Raw genomic sequence first — 20,532 nt, forward strand, 5'->3', positions numbered from 1 at the left:
ACATTGTAAGTAATGATTAACAAAAAAATTGCCACCTTATTTTTTTTATCTATACAGGGCGTGTTCACTCTGAAATGCTTGTTCGGTTTTAATTCCACTGTCTGGTTAATTAATTTCATTACTTATTGTTCAAAAGATATATATAAATCATCCATGCTTCTTGACATCATTCTATTTATACTCACGGCTTTTTGTGTGACTCAGACTTTGATTTAAGACTTTTTCATTTTTGTTTGCAACCTACATCGGATTTCAATGTGTGAGTAATTGAAGAATTATTCCCGTCGGCTTAACTTACATTTTCTTAAAATTATGTGGACGAAATACTAATTTTAATGTAACCATTATATTGAACATCGATCCAAACTTGTATAAGTCCATACCTACATATTTACATATATATGCAAACAGATAATTACCTTCAATTATATTGACATAAACAGATATATGGGCATCGGCAGATAGGGGTAAGATTTCATAGCGGCCAGATTTCACTTCTAAAAATGTTCTGGCCTACATACGTAAAATTTAATAGCTGATCAGTACATGTTTGCCCCCACCCCACCCGAGAGAGAAATATACCTACCTACACACACACACACACACACACACACACACACACACACACACATACATACATACATACATACATACATACATACATACATTTGGAGTATATAGCTCTCCATTTTAAGGATTTCTTAAGATTTTTGTGATTACTTGTTTGATTATGGGAAGACGGTGCTGGAGATAAAGTCCCCAGCTGGAATAATTATCCACTGTCTAGGAGCAAACGTCACGGAGTGAAATGTTGGTGAGATTTTATAATGGCGTGATTTAGTTTTTAGGGAGTTCAGGTCAGGGCCGCATAAGTGTCCTCAGTAGTCCCTACTAAAATCTAATTGTGTGGACTGATTGTGTGACTCCATGTGCAGTAATTATGATATGAGTCTGGTAAATTACAGAATCGAATAAACGAGAAAGGACTGTTCCGTCATCGGGAGGCGCCGTTTATTGTCGATGTAATGGTAAATATGGTATACAGTTACGGGCAAAATGAGGATTAAAATCATGCCTAAGGCAGCGTATGAAGAATAGTTCCCTGTATTAAGTGGCTGAGTAATACATTTTCACGCCGTGAAATACTGGTGCTACGTTATGGAAATATAATGAGGAGAAACCATGCAGTTGTGAGGTTGGCATGCAAACTGTGAAGTGGTGAGATTTGTGGTCATGTATTAATTAGAGAAAAATTAATTATAGTCTGGGCGGGTTGGGACTTCCAGTTTGCAACAGTAGTTGAATATAAGTCCTTGGAAATCAGGGGAAAACAAGTGATTTCTAGCGGGACTCACGCCAGGGCTGAAATCGCTCGGTAAAGAAACCCGCTTTGGCATACGTACATACATACATACATACATACATACATACATACATACACGCATGCATACATACATACATACATACATACTTACTCATGTATTTGCACATCTTTAAATCGATTCAGTCGTCTATCATTAACTAGATAGACAGACATACCAATAGATAGATAGATAGATAGATAGATAGATAGATAGATAGATTTACGCACTTGGAAGTCGATTCCATAGCGGTCTCTGCAGTAACACCGCAATTCCAGGTATGTGTTTTTCAGGAGGTAATTCCGCTCTGCCTCGAAATCTACAATGAGACGTTATTGCTTTGTAAACCCTATACAGAACTAAACAAACGAACAAACACGCATAACACAGCTGTATGTATTATTTCGAACATCGACAACAAAGCATCCTACCCTGAAGACGAATCTGCAATGGCATTGTTAGACAAATTTTTATCACTGATGTTAATATAAATTATGGTAAATCTTCAGTCAAAATTCAAAAGATAATTACATTGGAAACCCTACCTGGTCCAAGAGAGCAGATAAACATGCGAACTACTTTCGGGCGAAGATTGGGTAATTTCTCCAGTGGCAACCCTCCACGGAGTAATTTATCCACTATCTCCCGTTGTTCGGGAGGCAAGTTCTGAAAGCGGAGGTGATGCTCCAGTTCTTCTTTTCGCTTTACTGAATCGTCATCTTCTGTGACATCATCAAGATGGCGGAAGCTGAATGGGCACTTGGACGCTAAAAGAAAATAATAGAGAAAATCTTATAAAAATTACAAACGAGGAAAAATTAGTCAAAGAATAACAAGAGTGACATACAATTTGTCACAGGCCAACAAAATAACGTATTTTCTTTGCGGATCTAAAAATTCTTCATTTCTTTTCTCAAAGATTCTCTTTGAAATTCTTGGGTTTCTTAGGAACATTGTCTCATTTTGCCAGAATCTGCACATAATTTGCTAGGAGACGACATCAGTGAGTGGTATACAGTGTATTGTTTCCTTTGTGTATCTCGCATTAATTATTTCAACTGTAACACAGATTCGGTGCTTTGAAAGTGTGTATGAATCGACGAATCGTTGCTATAGATCGTTGTCTGAATTTCCAATGGACCAATCTCATCGCTTGTTACATTACTACACCTCGAGTGCTAATCTTGTTTGTCGTATGTAGCAGGGTCGCTGATGGGTAGACACCTACGCAGTCGTCATTATATTATATAAATATTCAAATTTAATTTTTCTGACATTTTTCATTATCAATCTAAAGTGCCTTTATAATGATATGGACAAGTTTTCATATGAATTCAAAACGATATGACAATGAATACGCGTCATTTCAGCCCTTGATATTTGTCATTGAGATATCGAGCTAGGTTACTTCCATTGAACCGATGGCGGCGCCAACAGAAAACTCATTCCTAATAAACATATCCAGAGTCTCAAATATGTAATGATTTAACACTGAATTTACGAAATTCTAACAAGTTGCAGCTATTTTTGTCACATAGTTCTTAATTTTAGAATAAATATAGTCCTTATAGAAAGAAGAACAAATAAGTTTTGGCATTGCATTTAATTCTGGCCCAAACGATGCACTTTCCAGTTCTTGCGCATAAAAACTATATTCACAGAAGCATTCTACAGCAATATTGTACTAATAACATAACTAATAACATTCATAATTATGTTCTTACAATTTACAGTTACATAAAGAACATCATTTTTCAACACTGGGTCTCTGATGGAACTTCCTGTTTTATGTCAATCAGTCACGTCAGCTGGAGTTTTCGAGGTACCACATACATGGATTTCGATAAGACCGTTGACAACGTTTCCTCCGAAAAGAATATCGATTCCACTATGGATATTCGTCACAAATACAGTATTGGATATGGCAGAAGAAGTAGCATTCCATCAGCTGGATATTTATAGGAAGGGATGATAATGGATGCAGAAATATTATTAAATCTAAGGCTGTTATGTTATTGCCAGTTGGCATTCATATTGTCTTGGGATTCCCAGATTTAATTTTGTGTGTGTGTGTGTGTGTGTGTGTGTATTCTTTGAGATTGGAAGAATGCTGTACTTTAATAACATTTCATCAGTTGAGATACAAGCATTTCTTGACATTCTCTTCATAAAAAAGGTACGTTTATTTACTGGTACAGGTTGACATTTATACCAAGCTTGTCCTTGGGTGGCGTGGAAAATCCCAAGTGTGGAAAACGCAATGTAAAGATGACTGTCTAACATTACAATACGCTGATGGGCGTTTCTCTGCATAGATTCATTATGCCTGTGGTAGACAGCGTCATCGATTTTGGGGGGTTCTCTGACATATTCGGTTTAACTTGGTGAATGTCCACCAAGTTTACTAATGTTCTAGTTTTAGTTTGGCATTCGGAGAATGGTCTGGGGAAAATGGACTTTATTCCCAAATAGTGATAGTCGTCTTCTTTTTCCTTCCGTATCCATTCGGCTACCGATTGGAAAGAAGGCGACCATATCGTTAATTATAATAATAATGATAACATAAAGAGGCACCAGAAGGTGGAGCAAGGAAAAGTACCACATTCGCAGACAAGAGATCGTGATAATACTGTCAAGGACTTCGTGGACTTTTTTTAGACCAATCAGATTTACAGAAAGTGATATGTTAACTTATTGACAGATCCAACATAAGAAACTGCAAGCATTGTATATAAAGTGTACCAACTATGTGATAAAAAAGAAACATAGCTTCGTTTTGTTGTGCCTTCCATACAATTATAATCGTTCTGCCACGATATTTTCTATGAATAAAATATATTTTGTTGAATTATTTAAGTGTTCTATTATTGATTTAAAATCTGTAAGTCACCTTATTCTTCATTCATGGCATAAGTTATTACATGCTACTTTGCTTACGTGTTCTTTAGTAAACCTTGTAACACGCAACGTAAGATGGTCACATGACTCGTCATTCTGATCCGACTATGGGTGGCATGATTAAAACGATTCGATGTACAACAGTTATTACTGACTAATTTTATGAAACCAATGGAATTGTTATATTCTTTACTGCATTGAAATAGTAGTAAAATATTCTTATTTCACAGCAAGATAACATATATGTAAACGTTTTACATTTTATTTTAATTGTTGAGCTTAATTCACCATTGCCCGTCTCAGTTTGCATATACTTTACCATCCATTACCGGTGAGGCCATCTGTCAATCATAAAAATTACACCCTAATGCACATGGTAGAAAATTATATTAAAAAATTACGACTTTATGCTTCTATGAAAGGAACAAAAAAACCGCATTATGTAAAAGAATAAAGATATTGCATAGATTGCGCTTTATACTATTTAGAGAAAATAAAACCCATTTCTGTTCAACAGTTAATTTCGTCGAATGTTTCTAAGATATACACAGAAAAAGATGTAGTTTTCAATATAGAAACGTACATTTTTTTTCTAAATTATTGAAAATGTCTCAGAGATTACCTATACTATATTTGGGTTTGTTATCTCTTCGAAGAGTTATGGTATATGCAACCATGCCCTTTCAGAGGTTGAGAGAGACCCGGGACACTTCGAGAGTGTGAGGTCCCTAAGCCCAGGTTATATTGAAATTTGGAAATAAATGCAAAACAAGTCCATATCATTTATTATATAAAGATTTAAAAGGCAACTAAGTAATAAGGAAGTATATCTATTATTTTCAGAATTGTTTATCGAAGAAAAATGCTTTTCGAGGCCCCTTTGAAGTCGAGGCCCGGTCCATATGCCCCCCCCCCCCCCCCGGGCCAATCCTCCATTGATTGGGCCTGTATGTAACTTAAAACTCTCAGCCAGATCTAACCTCGCTTCGGGTATAGTTAGAATACACCAGAAAGCAATATTTCACACTTTTATCGATAGCACAAATACTTGAGACACAATTACCAGCAACTAATATCCCCTTATCTCATTTCCCACGACGATTATTGAACCTGAAGTCAAAAGGTTGAGATTATTCTGATGTCGGAACCAATCTAATACAACGGAATTTGTGTATGTGTGTAAATGTAATCATTTGCAACCTGGGCGCGAAACGCCCTATATATCTCTTTTGAATCGGATGGATTTATTTCATCTATCAATGGGACTCCCTGTTTGAAAATCTATCATGAACACGTGTATTTATTGCAAGAGTGACAAACAGACAGACATAGAGTTATAACTTAACTTCGAAGCTCAGGTCATAGAAATAGGAAGAGAATTGTGTTCTTGAATGAAAATAATCACCCAAATACGTAGAACAGTGATTTTATTTTATTTTAATATTCGCCAACCATTCAATTACACTGCCATACATTATTGTATCTTTCTATTAAAACTGCGTTCTTGAAACAGAAACTAATCGAGCTAACAATTGCATTGGAATAATTCCTAACTATGAATTTTTTCAGACGTGTTGACATAAAATCTAATCAATAAATTAATCATCTCTAAAGGGAAAACTATTAATTTTATATTTAAACTCTATTTCCAGCTCTCGACATTTTTCAGGTAGATATTTGAGACAAATTCAGTAGGAAAGGACATGGGTCTTCCTCAACTTATCATACGTAACCTGTGATTCGCTTTGGCAATCTGACTAAATCAAGTAAAGCTTGTTCGGTCGGACCAAGATTGTGACCCATAACATGACATGGGTTATCAGCGAAATCAGGCCATGATTGAGTGACCCATAACATGGGCTGACTTAACAGCGTTATCGGACCCTTTCTATGGGACAACCACGACTACCCTCTTGCGAGGCTTTTATATCTAAGATTAAGGCTCGAAATTGTCGTGACAAACTTCGGAACAATGTTACGTTGTTGTAACCAAGAAGTAATCATCAAAAGCGAAATATGGTTCCGGTAGAACTTACAAAAACACACCCTGCAGTCATTTCCATACGCTTTTTGGTGGTTTTTATTTTCTTCTCCAGTTAGGAACACTTTCTATATCAACCGTATTCATAAAATATAAGCTTCGAGTTCTGAAGCCAAACAATTAAAGAGAGATTGAGAAAAATCATTCACTTGTTCGCGGACAGAAAGACTGATAGAATGACACATAGACTGCTTCGCAATACTTCAGAGATTCACAATATAAGAACTGATTAATAACATCTCTCTCTCTCTCTCTCTCTCTCTCTCTCATATGAAATCCCATTGCTTCTGCTTTTCAAATAACTTATTTATGATTTGTTTCTTAAATAAATGGGTCACTAAGGCATGGAATGAATATTCCGTTACGACAAAAAGAAGGAAAAGATGGCTTATTTCTATTTAGGACGTCAATGTCATATTTAACTTGAGATACATGAAAACAAAATACTGATAAATGCTTCAGACATTCGAGATTACAGCTGTAATTACGAATCAGCTATATGTCTCTTTATAGAATATACTCGATTAACTAGACTGTTCATTTTTCGGTCCATAACGTCAACTAATTTCCCTTTTCCCAAAAGTATTGGATGTAATACCGAAATTCAAAACCAAGTACTTTGTCAATGTAGTGATTTGTCTGTTAAATAATGAGACGTGGTACTATCGATTTGAATTGACTGAAGCGGTTTTGTCTGTCGTAATGAGACACAATGCACCCTTTTCACTATTTTAGGAGTGGGCTTGTACGCTATAGTCTGCATCAGAAAATATGTAAAACAGTTATAGTATTGTTTGCATCAGAAAATAGGTACAATAGTTATACTAAAGTCGCCCGATGGATTTCCAGGATGGTCTGTGTATTTTTGGCACATTCTTACATGATCTGGCCCCAGTGTAACTACAATCCGCAAAATTGTTCCTCATATTGAGCTTCTGCATTGTGTTGTGTACGATATTTCTGGACTACGAAGAAGACAACATGTTAATATGTAGTAGTAGCAGTTTCAATACTAGTAGTAGTAGTTAATACCAACTTACAATATGCATACTTGCAGACTGTAGTCTATTTTTAGTAAGGCGTTTGCGCCTTGTCATGTACATTACATTTACCTGAGACTTTTACTATCTCCGTAAGACCCTTCTGCAAACAAGTTGGAAGCGACGGTCGTCATAAGTTGCAACCGTTTCTTGTTTGACATGCGCAGCCGATGCTACACTCAGTCCAACTTGATAATGGATTACGTCATTTTAAAAAGGTAGTAAAGGTTGGTGGAAAGACAATACAATGAATTACCACAATATCACTCATACCTAAAGGATATTTATGTAGAAAATCTGCAAGAAAAGAACTGACAGAAAGATTTATCATATACTGACCTTAACTCTCTTCTCTCTGAAAATGACATAAATCACACTCACTCTGGAAATAGAGCCATAAAGCATACATACATCGATAATTTGTTACAGGTGGGATTAATGGTCTGCCTTCGAGCGTTAAGTGGTTATTACAGAAGCGATAAGCAGTAGAAAGGCGCATAATCTTCCAGATATGCAATAATTCAGAAGTAACCTGATGCAGCCAATTCTTTGAGGCAATGCGATCCAACCGGACCATTTCTATTCATTCTTTTTATGAGAAGAATAACTGCTAAAAAAAAGAAACAGCCCATGCAACAAATAAAGCCTCGAATATGTCAATCTGAAAACATGTGGTCACAAAAAACTTGAACAGCAATTTTTAATATTCAGTGAAGTAGAAGAACTCGTACAAAGGCATCCGCACATAGGGGGAGTTAGTGTCTCCCTAGCCAGATTTTACCTCAAAACATGTTTTGGCCTACATCCATAAAACTTAATGGCTGGCCACTACATATCCCTCCCCCCTCCGAAAATAATTATGCGGGCACCCTTGTGTTGTTGTTGTTGTTGTAGGGTTTAACGCCATTTTTTCAGCACACGATAGGCTATAAATGGCGACCAGTGTTAATGGTGGAGGAAGAACCCAGGAAAACCCCGGAAAGAACAAACGACCCACGAGAAGCTACTGGCAAGCTTTCTCACATACCCACATTGGCTGAATCCGAGACTCGAACCCACGCAGACAGAGGTGAGATGGCAGTGGTCTTTAACGGAGAGTGCTTTAGACCACTCGGCCACTCGGGGCCCCGGCACCCATGTGTACCTTTGTATTAAATTGATTGGCGTGAGTGAATTTTACTGAGCCATCTTGACCAAATTAGCGATCTATCCATCACTATTTTCTAATCGGTTGAACTTTTACATTTTCCGTCATCCATTTTTCAGTGGCGATACTTTTGCCAAGCAGCATAGACTGGTGTTCTAGCCCATTATGTGACGGCAGATCTGGATCTATGTTGTTCGCATGTGTACTCGAGCTATAGGCAAGTATATACTGTACTCTGCATGATTAGCACAAACTTTATTGGTGGTGATTGAATGCATTCTGTGTTTTCAGATAACGACTGTAATAAATAATTAGGTGACCATCATTGGCAATCAATTATGTACTAGAGAAAGACTGGTTAAGGAAGGAAAATTGGTTAATTAGAGGACCGACTATGTGTTTTCATGATAACATCATCGCTCGGTTCCCAGTGGTCCTTGATTGAAAGAGAGTTGAGCGAGTATTGATGGAGGGGATGAGGACTGTGCAATTTGGGGTTGAGTGTGATTTGTACAGCTGAGTTCATCATACGTTTTGCACTAGTAGGGTACGATATATACGTCTCGCGCTGACGATATTCGTGTAACGGTGTTTGGGAGATGGATTGAATTGTTTATGCAAGATCATCTAAGTTTAATTTTGTTGTTGTTGTTGTTGTTGTTGGTTTTAACGGTAATTTTAACACATTACTGGATTCATCATGACGAGAATATCGTAGCTAAGTGCTATTCAAAAGGACAATAAGGCAGTCGACGCTGACTGGTCTGGCGGGTATTTAACCCACGACCCTTGGATTACGAGTCTAACACTCTACTAAGTTACCACGGTTCGCGCAATATTATTTCATATAAACCTCCGCCCTGCTATCATTGCCTACTCCGTTAACTTTAGGATTCGACGACATAAGAGCAAAACAATTGCATTATATGCACCAAAAATTTACATTTTACATCAGAAAACGATAATTAAGAATTTGCCGATGAAACTGTCTCTAAGAGATATTTGGCCTTACATACTGTCAAATATGCATTGGAAGGCTTTTCCCTTCATGTCGTACATATTCTTCCTCTAGAGTATATTCTTCCACCGGAAACTGCAAAAGTATGTACTGACATGGAAATCGTTAATATTTGTGTTCGAACTCGGGACAAATCCGGGCTACAATGCCAAGTTACAGAGCTAACGAAAATACGAAACTTCGATCTGAACGCATTAGACTGCACTAAATAATTAAGATTTATTCCTCCTCAAGTTTAAGATTTCTCTCTCTCTCTCTCTCTCTCTCTGTGCAGGAACACGATATGTTAAGCTTGTATTGCATGTACAAATGGACATGAAATAGTATGTGCAAAAGGGATATGGACCATATAACTCTCCGCCCCTCCGCCTCCTGTACAAGTCACACTTGCATTGTGAAGGGGAGAGAAGGTAAGCGTTTGTAGGGGGTGGGGCTGGACGATATGTATTTGCAATTTTCAATCTTATTTTTCGTACAGTTCTCACATCGATGGGCTTCGTGACAACTAGAAGATGTAGTGCATTTCATTAATAATGATTGCCTATGTACAGTCGTTGGCCATAGTTTGGTACAAGCGTACACTTGTCTACACTTAATGACCCACCCACCAACCTCTATCATTTGAACCGGCAAGCTTTCAAAACCGGATGTAGAACGACGTTAAAACTATTCTTACTCAGCTTGGTTGTACTAGCTTCACGTATAGTTTTGTGACAAGAGCCAAAACATCAGAAGTGCACGTGATGCTTGCGCGTATTTTCTTTCTATGAGTTTCGAAAAAAGTACGTATTTAGTATATAATTTCTGTATTTAATAATTGATCATGTAAGAAAAACAAAAATATACGGTCTGATGCGTGGAAATGTTTGGCATTGAACCTTAGTTTCAAAACATTTCCCTAGTGCTGAAGACATACATTTGACTTTAACCCTACCGGTTCAAACTTTTCCTTGGTGCTAAAGACAAACGTTTGACTACGATCCTTCGGTTTCAAACTTTTCCCTAGTACTCTTACAAACGTTTGAACACAACAAAACGTGTATGATCCATACCATGTTAACTTAAATTGAACACTTTTAATCGATGCAGCATTTCAATGTCATAAATTTGCTAAAACAAGCTATTTTTTTAAAACTATCAGCATATTTCTCCTTACTAAGTCTACTGACAGCAATAAGAGAAGATTGAAAATCATCTGTCAGCAAGGCTTTAGTAATAACTGATAATAATAGAATTACACTTTCTGCATTTGAATACTTAGGAACGTAATTCTGGTAATATGACTACGTATGTAATCTTAGGATGAACCCGATGGAACCGTTATCAATTTTTCCTGGTTAGTAACCCCATTCTTCATGTCATTACCACATCAATAATAAACCCTATATATATATACACTTACCGGTATTACTGAATTTCACATGGCAAACTAATACGACCCTGAATAATCAATATAGTTGATAATATTCTGACTGCAAGACCGCGTTTGAGCGATAAAATGGTTGTTAAAAGGCGACGATTCGGGGTAAGACCCATATTGTGTAGGAATTTAAAGGGTGTATTCAGTATATTTATTCATTTATTAGGTATGTTATTTTCATTGTTATTTCTGATGACTAGGCAAATGTACAGCAGACATGTGCCGTCAATAAAAATGTCGTTGATCTTGTGGAAAGGACCCTGTTATACGAACAGAAGAAACACTGGAACACACTTTAAAGCTTTATGTTAAGTTACAACAAAATAAGTGGAAAGGACCCTGTTATACGAACAGAAGAAACACTGGAACACACTTTAAAGCTTTATGTTAAGTTACAACAAAATAACACTACTGTAGCTAAGGGTTACAGGTCTCTATCTGACATTTGCTTGTGAAACACGTATCCACCCTCATGCAAACAAAATAAATCTTAGTCCAAAATACATATATAAAAATTGAAACATGGCATGTCCTTGTTCAAGACATTTTACTATATTTGCCTTGACATTATATATCCTTCAAAGAGTTGTGAAGTAAAACACCAAATCCAAAACACCCAAAATTTATTTTTAAAGTGTCCTAAAAACTGAGAAACGCTACAGTCAACTGTTTCTCCAACATATAAAATGCCACAAATCTTTTACAACAGGTCGTAAATACCGTAAGTATTGACACATCCTAACCCTCGGCTGATATTGTTAGTGACTCGTGTTCATCAAACTCTGAAGCCTGCAGTCTCTAACATTTGCTTACAGCTACGACAAAGCCGGTCTTTACATCTTTGTTGTCCTGCTTCCGTTATACGGTTTGACTTGAACTGATAACGGTGGTCTTTGAAATTTTCTGGTCTTCGGTGAGAGGCCACATGTGGTTCTTTGAGGACCGCCAATACAGATGAGTTACAAATATGGCAGTGCCTCGAAACATTTTGCTCTATGTTTGAGGCATCTGGGTAGGATAGACTTACGAAAGAGATACCCTTCTTGACAGTTTTACTTTTGCATCTGATAAGATTGCTTCCGACAATGGTCTAAGTTCTTTGCATAGCCGAATCCAAAGACTGTTCTATTCATCCCATTTTTGTTAAAGTGGAATTTGAGTTCCCTAAATATTTTATTCAATGTTTGTGTAGAAGGCTGTAGGTAAAACATAGGGAAACTGTTATTTTACAAATTTTGAGTCAGTATATATATGTTGTTGGATTGCATTCCAACATCAACAATTGTTGTATGGCCAGAATATCTAATAAAGTAATGTACATGTAAAACATCAAACGAGCCTATGAATTTTATTTTGTCTGTCTTATGTAACTTTTACTTAATCGTGCTAGCATTATTGTTCAAGTCCAAACAGTAAAATGTAGCGTGCTTACAAAATCGCAAAATTGCTGTGATGGTCTGAAAATCTTATAATGTCATTTAGATATACACATAGATAAGCTAGCACTATTTCATTTTTCTGTGTTGACTGGTTTTTGTGTGATCTTGCTTACAGAATTTCCAAGGACAGACGGACGGATGTTCAAGCAGATGGACGAGTCAAAGTCAATATGCCCCAGCTCCTGCAGTGGATTAAAAACATGACGAATGCTTTGCTCCCGATTTTTTAGAAAATAAATCATATTCCTGTCGATTTCATGCTGGTATATGAAAGGTCATTCAAGTTTGCTGGGCCGGCTAGTAAGCGGCTACCCCATGCTGACACCAAATAGTGTTGGCGAATTCCAACTATTCGATAGGGAATTGACTCTGACCCTACACCCCAACATAAATTTCCAAATATCAAAAGTGAGTGTCAGAGGAAACTCGGACTAATGAAATCGATGAGATAACGGAATTTCAAACTTGAGAATAATTCAAACGGAGATACACATCCCGTGTAAAGCGCTATAAACATCGCTATTATCAAAGTGATTTGAAGCCTCTGATACAGGCGGATCGTTACGTTTATGAGCAATTGATTTGTACTATGTAAACATTACGATTATAAATTGGTTATAAATCAGACAGCAACTCTATGCTTCTGCAACAACATGTACATAAGTGCCCGACTTATCATATTTTAGCCGATTGTGCAGCTCAGCATGTTGCACCTTCTTACACCAGCTATATTATATTTCAGGCTACAATTGACAGATGAGATCTCTGAGTCTCTTGAGATTTACTTGCGAACATGTATTTTCTATACAACTAAAACAATACTAAGACTCTCAACAAAGGCAATGGACATTCATTTCAAAAGGTAATGCATTTGGCATTTTTCAAAAACATAACTGACACGGAATAATAGTCATGTTTTAAGTGAAAGTCCTTATATTTTGTAATTTTAAGAGACCAGTAAATGCGTGGTTGCAGTTCATGCTTTTTTTTACGCCGGTCATCTGAGTTTGAATTCTCAGCACCTGAGTCTTAAGTCGTCTAGCTATTGAGTAGAGCGTACAATGTAAACTTTTAGAAGAGCATTTTGTGGGGAATCTGCCAAGAAACACGCTGCCACAAACAGTGACTGATATTAACTAAACAGAAGAGATAGTTTGAGAACACCATACGAATTCAATTTAATTTGTCCTCTCGAAATACTCAATACACGTTAAATGCAAACAAGCCGAGCAAACAGAAAAGGATCCAGAAAGTCGGAAACTATTCCAACGGGTACGACATATCGCTGTTCCTTTGTTCTATAAAATGAATATATAGACCAAAGTTTGAACAACTACAACGATTTATCGACTCTGATACTTTATATATTTTGTCGTCTTCTCTTGATGTTTTGGAAGAATCCGTTTCGATGCCCTTGATCAGAGAGACAAATTAAAAACTAAATAAATAAACAAAATCCACGATAAATCAATGGTGAAAAACAACCTATAGTTCGTTTAAGGCAGTCTCGAAATCACTCCCCAAATCTTGAGTTTTATTTGGTATATCTTAATGCCATTGACGTCTGTGTGTGCAAGTAAGGATTCTTAATATGAATTCCCTCAATAAAATATCTCAATGTTCCAGCGTAGATCATGCATCTTACAATTTCCTTAATTCGCAGTTGCGGCTCTGTAAACGAACCTGCATTATTTACGCTCTTGAAAGCAGTTTGGGCTAAATTTGAAGCATTAAAACATAAAGCTCAATGCAGTAATCTTACTTGCTTGGAATGAGATCTGACCTTAACCTAGAAGGCCTAATCAACCTCATAATCTCAGATTGTCAAACACCACACGGAGGGTCCTTGGGCAAGACACGAGAACAAAGTTACTGACACGAAAACAATGGCGTGGTTCATCGTATCCATGCGTCAAGAACGTTGTGCGATCACCGACAAGAACATCGTTCTCCGGTTGAGAACGAAAAATACCCCTGAAGGCGGAGTAGATAAGAACAAACATGGCGTTGGATGCTCACGAACAAGCAAATACATTTGAGAACATGATCTTAGGTGTTTGGGCGAAAACCTACAACAGCCCCCAACGCACTCTGAATCACTGAGCGCGTTGTGTTATGTGTTAGCATTAGTAGCGTGATCCAAGTTAAACAATTGCACTTTTAGAATATGAAAATTAACTTTAGTGTATTTCACTCTGCTTGACCATGGGTCCTAAAGTTGTGTGCAGGGCCGTCACACATCAGAGTAAAGAATTAATTAGTATGTTTATACAACAACATATATGAATGCACGCAGGAAATCACCTCAGTGATTGTATCATTGTGGTACATCAGTACACTCAAGATTATTGAATCCATTCGTAACATTCTATACTTTTGGACTTGTGATCGGACATTTAGGGCTATTTGGCATTTATTTCACAATACTGCCAGTTTTTCACTTTATAACTTTAAGAGAGAGAGAGAGAGAGAGAGAGAGAGAGGTTTAAAATATGGTGTTCTTTTTATTTTTGTTGAAGTGAGTGAATGACTTTTGATAGGGGTGGGTTATCATTATTAAAAGATCTACCCAGTTTCCTAAATGAGTCTAGTTTATTCCCATTTAAAAATTGCAAAATAGACCACCGCCACCCATCGCTTATGATAATCAATGAAGACACGGAAAAATATCGATCCCATGTAAGACTGACACTCAAAGGTGAAATATTTCTTTCTATATAGACTAAGGAATTTGTAACACAAAAGCAAACAGAATGTCAATACTGCCCGAAGTAAAGATTGATCTGCCAAGTTATAACGAAACCCCTCATTTCACTGTGAACATTACCTTCATTACCTATTGGCAGTCTTTATATGCATTTTACTTAATTATTTCTTTCAACGTGAACACATACTTTTGGCTCAAGATAAAGAAAGATTTATGTCTCTCTAGGTTCATTTTCATAAAAGAAAGCAATATACACTCTGAATGCGTCAATTGGGAAATCAAAGGATACTAATTTGGGATTGAATTAGTTCGATTGCTTCATCTTATAAATGCAAGAGCATACTAAGTGCATCTAATACCAAACGAGGTGCCAATCTTTCCAAGAGTGCCATTAAAATAATCGGTTTCGTTTACCTGATACATGTATATGCACAAAGTGACACGAAACGTATACCCACACGCATGTATAAAGGCAGGTTCATTACAGTTTGACTAAAGTGGGTGGGTCGGCAAATTCCAATGAAGCAAGTGGCATATAATCATATTGTGTACATTTATATTTCATTCTATTTAAATTAGTCCCTTTGCAGATTTATAGTGATTGGCCATCACTGTCCTGTTTGAAGTGTACCCGTACGTCTATCTCACCATTTTGACCGTCGTTGTTTTCCTTGCAAACAAAATCCATCTACACAGGTGAGAGACGGCGTAAGTACATTACAAAGAAAAGTTTCGGGTCCTTGATGCTGAGATTGAGGTAGGGGAGTGGGGCTTGGGGGTGGGGGTGTTCAATGTACTATTTTCATAGGTAATATGGACTACCTATGTGTGACCTGAGCTTTATCTACACCGAGGACTATCATATACATTTCCTAACCCCGATAGAGCCCAGCGTGTTGGGGATAGAGAATGTGTGCGGGAGAGATAATCAATATAAGTATTTTTTAAAAAGCTTAAGATGGCTTCTCTGTGTTTTTTTCTGTATAAGCTACGGTCGTGTGTACGTTATTTATGTCAGTATTTTACGCAAATGTGAATCTTTAACAAACCTAGTTTGGGATGGAGAAAATAAGCTGCGCTGTTATATGCTCATACAGGGTAAAAGAGAAGCGAACCACTAAGTCTATCAACATTCATTGATTTCATCAAAAATATTTAAGTCTGGGCTTAATCACAGGCTAATAATCTCGCAATCCACATTGGCTCTAATTTAAGTATGTCTTAAATTCATCTAACAAATGTCTACAAATGTCGTTAGACTCCATTAAACTGTAGGGTTTATTTTGGTAAAAGTAATGACCACGTCTTAAAGATTAAACCCAGACTGAAAATATTTAATTGGTGAAATTTAAAACAGATTTTAATTTCAACCAATCAGATTGATGGATTCTATACTCAACTACGGACTCAAGGTATATGGATAACATCTATCCAGACGATCCACTGAAATGTATTTGAAAATCTATCACTGTAGTAAGAAGATGTCATAATGTCTGAGAAAGCTTTATTTTATATCTCTGCAAAGATTTTTAAAATAATTTATTTTATTTGTTGTTGTTACTGTTGTTTCTCAGGTATTCGGGCATTTACAGCAGTGATAGAGTTTCAAAGGCCCGTGGATCAGGGCATCATGTAATCAGAATCAAATCCTTTTTGAGGCGGCGAAACAGGCAGGAAGCTTTGACGATGCTTGTTGATAGTGCTTCCAGGAAGCACACAAACACACTCTTTGATAGACTGTTACGATGTGACATCAATACATGACACGTCTACTTACTTATGCATATCATGAGACAGCAATACATGACACGTCTACTTATTTATGCATATCATGAGACAGCAATACACGACATGTCTAGTTATTTGTCCACGTTATATGTTTAGTTTTTTGTCCATGTCAAGAGATAGCAATACGTGCCATGCCTAGTTATTTGTCGATGTTTCTGAGAGACCAAAACGTCGAATATCTATTTATTTGTCCATATTATGAGACAGAAATAAATGGCACGTTTAGATATTTTTCACTGTTATGAGACAGCAATACAGGCATGTCTATTTATTTGTCCCAGGGAATTAAGTTTTACAGACAGGTCAACAATGCAGTTCATTCAAGTGCTTTATCGCTGCTAGGATCTGCCGTAATTTAATTCTCAAAACCAATGCGCGATATTTCATAACCGTTTGGGAGAAAAGCAATGTATTAAGGAGAAGAAATGCGTATACATTAGACAAGTCAGGGTAAAGTGAATAAAAGTTGACTTCGTGCAGAATTAAAAGCGATAATAATAGATCTGTGTGTATTTTCTTGATTTGTTCCAGACATATCTTTAATTGTATTAGTTTCCAATAATAGTCTTTTACAGACTATATCACGTCACAAACCAATGGGAATATGCTATGAGCTACACACGTATCAGTATGAAACAATACCTCGGGTTCTGTGTCCGCATACCTTTGCTTTATTTCCGATTCAGTGGTAATGTATACAAAAGCAAGCGGAACTCCAAGGAAACATTAAGAACCATGTTCGAGATGCTTTGATCATATTCATGTGTGTTTTTGTGTGCATTATTCTTTTACAATCAAGTAATAGAAATATAAATTAAAGGGGGAAAAGCGTGTAATTTCTGAAAAGACACAGGGAAAACAGAGAAAAGATCTGTTTGCTATACATATTTTAAAACTAAAATACAAACACAACAAAAATGCTTTTTTCCTTGATGATTAAAATCACTAATTTTAATACACCGACCCGAACATTCAGTGCGTTATGTGAAATGAGTCATGCCTACAATATCGGAAATTTTAGAATGACGAGACTGAATGCTAAATTTGTTGAAAATTACATATCAAGCTGATTTAAATCAAATGTCAATAACACATGCAACATAACTACAATGCGTTTTATTTTTTAAATGGTGGATAGATGAGTATAACTTGGAGGTTCCGGAAGATCGATCGCTATTATGGAAACATGATAAGGCATGCTGATTTATTACGGTTACTTTACTTAATTTTTGTTATATGGCAATTAATTTACGTCGTTATAGCTATAAAGCCGTCCTTCTTTTTTCTCTGCAAATATGTTAACAAATAAAGGAATTTGTATACTGTCCGTGCGTGTGTACCTGCGTAATGACGAGAAGCTTCACCAAAAGCCTTAAAACATAGGGATGATGTGTACAATGCGTCTTGAAGTATGATTCGCTCCTCCTTTTCCCACCCCATCGCACTTTGGAACATTGCTGGGGTAGTGGCAGCGTTTAATTGGGAATAAATGAGGGATTTCGAAAAATTATTTGTTTCACATTAAACTGAAAATTCATTACATTTGTGTCATTTTCCGTCACTTCTGTGGCACCGATTTTGGAAGGGTTACGAACACTGCCTTTATAAAAATAGTTTTTGTATCTCTCGTGTTTAGTAAACTTTACACAGTTTGTTATCAACATTAATATTTTAAAATAGCCATTGTATCTCATGTTTAGTATACTTCACAAAGTGTGTTTTGTAATGCTGGCAATAGAAGTCAGTGTAAATACGGTACTTTTACAGTCAATACAGATAAATTATTAAAACAATGATCTATAAGTATAGTCCAGCAAATGGTGTTTTTACATCCCGACTTATGCAGTTCAGCTGAGGCTAAAACTGCATGGCAAAATACTAAATATAAAAGAGAGTTTGAAAACAAATAAACAACAAAAAAACTAAAGGAAGAAATATTTTTAAAATGATTTAAGAGAATATTTCGCTGAGCTAACAAAACAACGTATATAAATTATCAGCCTGACACCAGTGTTCACATGAAGACTAATTTATACTCACGCCCATTGGTCACGCCGTACGTCGATGTATTTTTGCTAGTCATTCACATGTCTCATCACTCGAATTCAATCCAAGCACTGGCAGGTGTGCTTCCCCAGTACACAACCTCACACTTTTGAAGTCTCTCTCACCTGAGTTGCCATGGGGTTGAGCGACGCCTCAAAATGGCGCCCTGTCAATACGGCTTAGCTACACATACAAAGATCGATTGTATGGATATTAACTCCACTTAAACTTATTAGCTACCGTCTTTTGATTAGGGCTCACATTTGAGACCATCAAGTTCGAAAACTAAGCTACTTATATTCTATAGCAACTATTGTCCTGGGAATAAAAAATAGCGGAACGATGCATTTAATAGTACTAGGATTTTTCTTACCCGAGATTTTGGTTATTATGTGTTGAACATAAATCTACTAATGGATAGTTTTCTGGGTGATATCTGGTTACGTTTTAACACCTAGGTACCCCAAACAATGTACAAATACAGAAATGTAAATGATTTACCTTTCTGTGTACGTATAATCTTCACGTCTAGCTTATCAATAGTCAACCCTGACTTTGAATACCTGTAATTTTAACACATAGTTGTACCTGGTAATTATTATATTTACCTGTGAAATGATAATCGGTGTTATACTAGTTTAGGCGACCATATATATATATATATATATATATATATAGAGAGAGAGAGAGAGAGAGAGAGAGAGAGAGAGAGAGAGTTATAAATATACACCAGACAGAACGGAAAGAGAGAGAGTTATAAATATACACCAGACAGAACGGAAAGTGCTATCCCTTGATTCTGTAGGAAAGACATTTTGTCGAGAATTAGGTATATCGGAATATTTAAAATCGGGGTTAAATAAATTTGTTCAATGGGTTCTCTTTGTTAAGAAATAAAACTGATTTTAAATAGATCAAGGATGTAACAAATGGAAGGAACGTGCCAGCCCAACGTTTTGACAATTATGAATGTGTACATTGATTTTACAAAACCCCTTTGCCCCCGCGAGTGCCACTCTACTTGAGAAATCATTTCGAATCCCTCTTAATATGACAAACTTGTTAACTTTAACGTTAATGACAATTCTATTGCATCGTGAACAATGTAAAGTGTGGTTCTGGAACAGTGATATCGAGAGCTTTACAAAACTATCCCTCCATATAAATGTAAAAACAATTATTTCACCGCGCTTCTTGGGAAGCGGCAAGATTTTTCTTCACAGTTTGATAATTAATCTGCGAAAGCGTTCCTTTAGTACAGCTAACAGCGATTTACTACGAACAAGTAATTTATTATACAAAATAAAGACGCTTGCTTTTATTAGGTTCCTATTTTTTCCTGACTTGGGAATCGCTTTTTCACTATTGTCTAGCTAATTACTGTCCATTTCGAAGACAGAAAGTTATGCACATAACTGATGATCAGAAGAGTTGGGAATGTGTCCGCGCTTTTAATGGCAGGGGATTTTAATGGCTTTTCTTTTTTAAATTTATGAACCAAATGTAGTTTGCATACATGGTTAGTCTGAACAAGCATTTTCACTTTCTGACAGCAATCGTTCTAATCAGGTTGAATACTTTTTAAAATATTTTTTTCATCATTTTCCCATGACGTATCGAAACTTTC

General features: G+C 36.5%; 1 protein-coding gene across 1 annotated transcript in view; it reads right to left on the reverse strand.

Annotated features, from left to right (window-relative positions):
- Nucleotides 1-19,500, reverse strand: part of LOC149776839 (NACHT and WD repeat domain-containing protein 2-like) — a 39,468-nt gene extending 19,968 nt beyond the window's left edge. The window contains exons 1-3 of the mRNA XM_089941565.1: nucleotides 18,900-19,500; nucleotides 1,907-2,128; nucleotides 1,592-1,680 (exon numbers count right to left, since the gene is read on the reverse strand). Coding sequence (XP_089797691.1) covers nucleotides 1,592-1,680; nucleotides 1,907-2,128; nucleotides 18,900-18,942 — 354 coding nt within the window. The 5' untranslated portion in view covers nucleotides 18,943-19,500. The remainder of the gene's footprint in view (nucleotides 1-1,591; nucleotides 1,681-1,906; nucleotides 2,129-18,899) is intronic.
- Between the last annotated feature and the right edge of the window lie 1,032 nt (nucleotides 19,501-20,532).

This window comes from Sinohyriopsis cumingii, chromosome 18 (genome assembly GCF_028554795.1).
Source record: "Sinohyriopsis cumingii isolate HCF-2022 chromosome 18, ASM2855479v2, whole genome shotgun sequence".
NCBI lineage: Eukaryota > Metazoa > Mollusca > Bivalvia > Unionida > Unionidae > Sinohyriopsis > Sinohyriopsis cumingii.